The sequence below is a fragment of the Electrophorus electricus genome, chromosome 19 (genome assembly GCF_013358815.1).
Source record: "Electrophorus electricus isolate fEleEle1 chromosome 19, fEleEle1.pri, whole genome shotgun sequence".
NCBI lineage: Eukaryota > Metazoa > Chordata > Actinopteri > Gymnotiformes > Gymnotidae > Electrophorus > Electrophorus electricus.
This window is the reverse complement of record NC_049553.1, coordinates 12,627,567-12,635,931: the sequence shown is the minus strand read 5'-3', so window position 1 is coordinate 12,635,931 and position 8,365 is coordinate 12,627,567. Positions and strand designations below refer to the sequence as shown.

The 8,365-nt window shown below is 37.6% G+C and overlaps 1 protein-coding gene across 1 annotated transcript; it reads right to left on the bottom strand.

Annotated features, from left to right (window-relative positions):
- Positions 1-3,021: 3,021 nt before the first annotated feature.
- On the bottom strand, positions 3,022-5,613 carry LOC113588163 (lactose-binding lectin l-2-like). The gene is made up of 5 exons (XM_035519996.1): positions 5,604-5,613; positions 4,946-5,091; positions 3,652-3,786; positions 3,264-3,372; positions 3,022-3,144 (listed from the first exon to the last, which is right to left on the bottom strand). Exons 1-5 carry the CDS (start codon positions 5,611-5,613, stop codon positions 3,074-3,076), a joined length of 471 nt encoding a protein of 156 aa, XP_035375889.1. The 3' UTR covers positions 3,022-3,073.
- Positions 5,614-8,365: the final 2,752 nt, after the last annotated feature.

Below are 8,365 nucleotides of genomic sequence, written 5' to 3'. Positions count from 1 at the left end.
GACAGCTCCTGTGCGACCTTCTGAACATCTCACATCTGTGGTTATGCAACGGGCTGAAACGAAGGGATGATATTATATGGTCATCTTACAACTCCAACAGTTTTGCTTAAAAAAATTCTCAGTGTAGTATCAGTAGGAACATTGCATTAAAAGATGAATATTTTTAAACTGTACATTTATTTATAAACATTTTGTAGTTTTTTTATTTATTTCACAATCAATAATTAATTTAAAGGCAGGGCCTGGGATGGCAGAGAACCTCCTGAAATACATGGAAGTCATGGTGGAGGTCACAAAAGAAACTAGACAAAAGCTTGTTTTAATCACTTTTTTCATTTTATACTCGACCTATTTATAATTACAGGTTTAAATCTTGGGCAGCTTTATCTACAAGCATGGTGCTATATTAACCTGAGAATTAGGTTAATATCTATTTTATCTTTTTTTTTTTTTTTATATCTACGTGTTATCTATTTTATAGAACTAGCTTACCTCCTGGAGAAGTGAATATTTCTAAACAAAGGTATTTTCATGCTGATGTTAAACAGAATGTCATCCAAAAACTTCAAGGTTAATAAATAATTTCAGATATAAAAACAAGGACATGATTGCTTCCTTGATTAAAATACACTTTCAGAGTTATCACATTTGAACGTATTTTCACGTTTGATTTTTGCTTCCAGTGGTGTTTTCTAGGGTTGGGGATTATCTGTTGATTCTGATTAGGAATTGGAACTATATAGGCTTTTTGGAGACGTAAATTGCTGTGTTATTATGGATTATTAAAATGAAAATATATATAGATTATTTGGATGATTAGATGTGAAATGGCAGATGTAAAACAATACCCTGGTGTTATATTTGTAAAAGATATATGTTCCTTATCACAGTGGTTCCCAACCCTTGCCCTGGAGACCTTCTGCCCAGCACATAGACTGTATATATGAATCTATATATATGCCCAGCACATAGACTGTATATATGAATCTATGTATACGCCCAGCACATAGACTGTATATATGAATCTATATATATGCCCAGCACATAGACTGTATATATGAATCTATATATACGCCCAGCAGATAGACTGTATATATGAATCTATATATATGCCCCAGCACATAGACTGTATATATGAATCTATGTATATGCCCAGCACATAGACTGTATATATGAATCTATGTATATGCCCAGCACATAGACTGTATATATGAATCTATGTATATGCCCAGCACATAGACTGTATATATGAATCTATATATATGCCCAGCACATAGACTGTATATATGAATCTATATATATGCCCAGCACATAGACTGTATATATGAATCTATGTATACGCCCAGCACATAGACTGTATATATGAATCTATATATATGCCCAGCACATAGACTGTATATATGAATCCATGTATATGCCCAGCACATAGACTGTATATATGAATCCATGTATATGCCCAGCACATAGACTGTATATATGAATCCATGTATATGCCCAGCACATAGACTGTATATATGAATCCATGTATATGCCCAGCACATAGACTGTATATATGAATCTATGTATATGCCCAGCACATAGACTGTATATATGAATCTATGTATATGCCCAGCACATAGACTGTATATATGAATCTATGTATATGCCCAGCACATAGACTGTATATATGAATCTATGTATATGCCCAGCACATAGACTGTATATATGAATCTATGTATATGCAGTCTGTGCGCTTGCACATTTCAGTGCCTTGCCTGCTATAACACATCCACTTCATCTTCGTGAGGATTCGTTACCTGATTAGCTGACACTTGAGTCTCAAGTAGAAGACACTTAAATGTGCATTGGGCCTCTAGCTCCACAGTCAACACAGTCAGCAACAACCTTTTGTTTTTAGAAAAATACATATTCTGTATAAATAAACAAATGTTTTCCCTCCTAATGTGTTAATTTGTCAACACAGGAAAGAACCTGTGGCCATGTTGGACGGCACTGAGTCCTTGTGCTGTAGTGTTAAATCTGCATGCAGAAGGATTGATGGAACAACATTTTGTTGAGAAAATTTGTGATCAGCTCAGCCTCGCGCACTGACACACTTTTCATTACCCTACTCACTTGTACAGGTTCTCTCACTTCCACACTCAACCATTCCTTACACAGGTTTTGTCATAAATAGATACCCACTTGAAACCCACTTCACTTGTAACTCAAAGAATGTAATTTATTTTTTATTCTGTCCTTGTTCAATAGGTTATGTTAGACAGACATCAAGACCTTTAAAATACAGATAATTAAAACAAAAGAGTTGCATTAGAAGAAAGGATGTTAATTTGCCAGTATCCAGTCCTTTTATACATTTGAATCATAACATTTAAATACTCAAAGGCACTGCGATAGACACAGTTACACTTGATAAAACAGGTGGGAACATTACTAATTGTATATTAAAACGGGAAGCATTTTGGATACACACTACGGCTCTACTGGATATGAATGATGAGTTTAACGCCATACCTTTCCTGTATTACTTAGGATTTGATCTCTCGTCATTTGTGTCGTCTCTCTTCCCTTTTTGGATGAGGTTGAAATACAGATTGGCGATGGCATAAAATGAAACATGTCCGCCTTATGAATAAATGAGTTATTCTCTTGCTAAATCGAGTGGGCCTCCGAGTTGTTCTTGTAAATATACTTGCTGTTCAAATTTCTTGCAAGCTTTTCCTCCAACTGTTAATGTTAAGGAGATAAACACACCAGTCAAGAGTGTAACTGGGTTGAATATTGGAGAGTATTTTGGGATGAGGTCATGCTACGATAGCTAAATTTAAAGCCATTAACACTAGCTGCCACAGATACAGATACTGCTGATGTTAGCTAATGTTAACTAAGTACTAGAGTGCTATCTTAAGTTACAATTTATCAAAGTGAACTATGCCATTACCAGTGTAGGCTACAATGTGCCAAAACACTTTTGCATTTTAAATGATTAAATTTATGCTTAATTTCCTACTTGTTAGATTATGCTGTAACAGAATATTTTCTAAAAATGTGGTAATTATTTTTTAAAAAAGCTTCAGGCCGGCTTCTTGGCACACACAAAGGGATAATTTATTGTACATGGAATGTCATTCCATTTCTTCTGATCTGGGGGCAAATGAGGAAGGAAAATCACAGACTTGGTATTCATTTTGTAAAAAATGGAAATTGAAAATATTACGCAGACATTGAGTTAGAAGGTAAAAGAGGCTTCTAAATGAACCTACCAGACCAGTTTGTGTGCACACAGCACTCATTATTTAAATGGTTGGGTTCACTGGGATTCCAGTTGACATAATTTAATTCTGTGCCATCAGACCAGATCCACTTTGTAGCCTGAAAGGTTAATTAGTTAAATATTACAGTCAAATCTTGTATTCAAACAACAGCCTTAATGTAGTGGAAGAGCATTTGGACAAGCTGTCAACATGCAATACTCAAATCTCCACCAAACCACAAACCCTCTGCTATGTTAAAATAGAATCAGGCTTTAAAACAGTGCATCTTGCAAAATTAAGGTAGCACGTTCAGAACCCTAGCCCCAAGCTTGCACTTAATTGTGTTGTTGGGTATTCTGTTTCTTCCAGGTACTGAAACTGTTCAGGATTCTCATACCTCCTGACAATCAGAAAGCCCGATCCAAGTAGGGTTCTCCATAGGGTCGTGAGCTCGAATAAAGGCCTTGACCAATTGAAATTCGTCTTCGCTGTGTGTCGAGACCAAGTTAGCATGCAGTTTTAAACAGTGTTTCTATGAAGAGAAAAAAAATATGACAGCTTTGCATTTTTCTTTCATGTACTGAGCGTCGACAAAAATCTTTCCACCAAAAATAAGAAGGGCAAAACACTAAGCATATCTTTTAAAAATGTACATAAATGTTCTTCCACTCAAAAAACTCAACTGGAATCAGTTATATGGATGCTAAAGTGGTTCTTGTAATTCCAGGGTTGGAGTACCTTGAGACCAACAAGTAAATATCTTAAATTTGATCAGTGTTCAGTTTTAAAAAGTTGCATTATTAATACGTCAATATATTATTAGGATTAATATTTTATGAAATATTATATAAATTGTTATTATTAAGTGTATCGTTCATTTATGCTGACAAAACAATCCAATAATTTATTAATTCTGTAAAACATTAAAATAAGGAAGGAGGACTGGTAACAAACTGGCAACAAACAAAAAGGCTTTTAGCTCCTTCCCCCTCATTTCACACATTTTGTTTGTGATGTCAAGAATACACACACGCGCGCACACACACACACACACACACACACACACACACACACACACACACACACACACACACACACAAACCTCTGATACTTTCCTGTCTGACTCAAAAATCATCTTTCAAACACCTTAACTGAGGGCTTCTTTAGAAGGTCTTCTGGTGCAAAGTTTTGCCCACATATAAGTCAAGATGGCATACATGGACCAGCAATGTTATTGCTGTTATTGTAGGATGACAGGATAAGATGGACAGATAGGCTCTCTCAGCAAGCTGCTCTTCATATTCTGTTAAATGGTTGTGGTTTTTATGGGTGCTGCATCAGAGATAAGCATCTATTCCATTAGAGGTGTTAAGTGCACATGACTACTAGACATAAGACCTTTTTCTAGTAGTCGTCTAAATAAATAGTTATGACTAGCAAATAATACACATTTTTGGATGAAACAGGCTGCGGAGAGACATTTGGAGTTAAGCAATATTTATGCGTTTATTTATTTGTGTTTGCAGTTCTCCTGTATGAAGGTGAATGTGATTATTACATACTGTAGACTGGTTTAATCCAATATTTTGTTAAGCAAATGACTGAACAAGGAAATAGTTGAATATCAGGATTTTTAAAAAAACCCTAGCCATGAATTCTTCTTCAGATTAGTTGAAGTTAGCGTGACCTACCTCAGCAGAGACCCAGTCTGTACTGTTGGCAATGTACTTGAAGCAGCGGATGCCATAGGAACCCCACCCTGATGTACAATGTGGTGAGCACGTGGCTTCATTCACTGAAAAGTACTCTTTTTTAATGTGATTGCTTTGCCAGGACCCTAAAGAGAAAAGATCAACCGTAAGCTTAACTAGTTGTTTATTGTTTTTGCAGCAGAACAATTTTAGATACCAATTCATTTGAAATGATGCATTATTTGTTCACTGACTGGACTATTAATTGGAATAGTTGGAAAATAGACACAAATAAAAAACAAAAAACAAAACAACACCTAATGCTTTTCCAGTCGTGTCTGGGAAGCTGAAATAGTGTTTAATTCTCACAATTAGCTGGTACAGATATCACAAGCACAGCTTAAAGAAGGAAAAAAGGTGAATAACATTGAATAAAATTCTAGATCAGAATTCTAGATTTTCTGCTTTTTATAAAATGGAGAGAATGCAGTTACTACCTCTCTAGAAATTCAGTACTATTCTAATTTGCAATTTCCAAAAGTATTTCTTAATTACTATTTGTGTTGCATCTTTGGGTTTGAACTGAGACACCGAGATCTGAGACTTACCAAAAATCTCTGAAGCTATGGAGACAGCAAAAAGCAGTGATTTGACCTGCCACTGGCCATTTTAGCTTGAATACTCCTTAAAAAGGTCACAGTAGTCCAGGTAAGTGCTAATGAAATCAACCAAATGCTAAACTCCCACGATGAACCCAGAATAAACCATCACAGTGTTGCTGTACCTGTCTAGGAGGTCTGTGTGGTCAGGAAGTCATTTGCGAACTGTGAAACCCAAGGAAACTGCTGCAGTTTTTACACACCTGGAGTTTGTTCATGGAAACTCCCCAGTATACAAGTTGAACTGAAACTATTGGACCTAGTACAAATTAAGTTAGAACTAATACTAAGCTAGTTCAAACTATTGATTTTATTTATTTATTTTTTATTTTTTGGCAGGGGGCAGGGGGCAACACCCCACTAATTCCCACTCACACTAGTCATGTAATGTGTTGGGTTGGGTGGTGTGAGCAGTCTCTCTTCCCCCCAAAAAAATAAAGCTGAAATGAAACCTACGCTACTGGAATACTAAGTTAGTTCAGCTGGCTGAATCAAATATTGCAGCTTTAACAATGTCATGTCCAGGCTTTCAGGATACACTCTAAACTCTGCTTATCACAATGTTTCACCTAATGCGCTCTAGGAAAACAAAATTAAATTGGTTGGGTCTATTTATTCAGTCAGCTAGGAGCTAAGATCCTATGAGACATCCCGATCCAGACTGACAAAATCCTAATGGCTAACCAATCGGACATAGTAGTGATGGGTAAAGAGCAGAAGCAGGCTGTAGTGAGAGACGTAGCAACCCCAAGTGACTGCAACATCAGGACCAAGGAGCATGAGAACCTTGAAAAACACCAAGGGCTGAAAAAGATTGCAAGGGCAAAGCTGGTTCCCGTGCTGATCAGAGCACTAGGGGCTGTGAGCCTGGAGGAGGCTGATTGGGGAATGTTTTTGAAAAACTCTTTACTGGCCATTATGATCTCGCATTCAGAGCTTGTTCCTGTACTGACAGGATTAGTGCTGGGCCCCATTTGCCAAAAGCATCATAGCATTGAGATTTGCTATTTTTTCATCTATGTCAATCCAGTTATGGCATTTAGCTGATGCTTTTTATCCAAAGCAACTTGCAATTCTGACTGAATACAACTTGAGGGTTAAGGGTCTTGCTCAGGGGTCCAACAGTAGCAACTTCGAAGGAGTAGGGCTTGAACCAGCAACCATCCGATTACAAGTGAAGCACCTTAACCACCGAGCTACTCCTTCCCAATCTAGTAGCAATATATATAAACTGTTATTAGTTTTATTCTTCACACCTTTGAAAACCATTATTTTATGGTCAGTGTTGCTGTTGCAGATGCTTCTGTTTTGATTTTTGCCCAGGCCCTGTTCTCCAGGAGCTCTCCACTACACGCCTGACCGCCGTGTTGACCTGGAGGCCCGCCCAGGCTCATGTTGGCTTGTCGTGCTTCGTGTTGCAGTTGGGAGCACGGAGGCGGTCGCCCGGTCAACAGAGGAGCCCATCAATAGAAGAGGCCACCTGCTCTGCTCGTAGTCGACCTGAGGGCGGCTCCATCGACGCAGAGGGCCGACACCTCCACGCCCTTAAGTGAAGCAACCGGACGCACCTCTGTCGATGAAAGAGGGACCCCTGTGGAGGAGACAGTGGCTGCCTTTCTCCAGGGATGCAAGGTGTCCGGGTGGTGTGATGTTCTCCGCACACAAGCGCTGGGTTGGTGCCCTCCTTTTGCTGGTACTTTTCTTTTGGGGGTGGGGGTGTGCATGTGATGTTTGTTTATATTGCTGCTCCTGTTGCATGTTGTATTTTTTGACCAATTGTTGGTCATTGTATGTCTGTATTTCAGGAGATCTCATTTCTTTAAATGTACTTGTAAGAGTCAAGGAAAGAAGAGGTGTTCAGGTTGAAGAGACATGTGCATCCTGATTTTTTTTTTAAATTTTTTTTATGGTGGCACAAAATGGATGCCTACATTATAAATTCTCCACCTCCACCCACATCTGTTTCAGGTCAAAAGCCACGGTGGAACATCTCCTCACAAATGTAATTGTATTTGATTCCATCATCTTTGTTTTTTTTTCACTGTGTTGGATATTTTGTCTAATTGTTGGCCCGTTTAGGTAAATGTTAATTCAAATAGCACCTTTTGGGGTTTTAGCAGATCTGTGAAGTCAAGTGACAGGTGACACAGCTACAGGTGATATAGCAGGTAATATACTATGAAAGTGAAGACTGAACAAGTACTTCTCATTTCATTAGTGGGTTTGACATTATTTACACTAATATGTCATATAAATTACATTTATCATGGCTAGAAATTGTTTCAGAGGGAATACTACACTGGTCTTCCACATTGTCACACTCTGATTAAGCCTCTTCGCTTCAGACACCTTGTGAATTAAGCTTATGCTTTCCACACAACAGCTGTTAACATCTCAGTCCCTGTGAAAGATACTGATGCATGTAACCTACGAAGTGTTCATTAGCCTCATTTACTACATCTTCTTTTGAGTTGAAATGTTAGGTTCAGAATGCTCAGATAATATTCTTACTATGCATCCAGAAATACTGTTATTTGTAAGAAACTTAAAGGAAACCTGCTCTTGTTCTTACGGAAATTGTAATTCCACAGTCATAGAATTAAATCTGGATTTCCAAGAAACAAACCTGCTTCTGCCCTAGTACATCCCAATAGATTTTCATGCAGTCTTCATGAGTTTAATAATTGCCTAATAATTGTCAAAATTGATTTATTTGAAAGTGAATTATAAAAACTTAGTTTTCAACCTTGATACTTTAGCT

Bases quoted from the DNA above. Each gene is read 5' to 3' on its own strand.
- LOC113588163 (XM_035519996.1), bottom strand. The intron at 3,373-3,651 runs GTATGAGAATCC...TTAACCTTTCAG, and splicing joins GGCTTTCTGATTGTCAGGAG to GCTACAAAGTGGATCTGGTC. The intron at 3,145-3,263 runs GTAGGTTCATTT...ATTTGCCCCCAG, and splicing joins TGTGCACACAAACTGGTCTG to ATCAGAAGAAATGGAATGAC.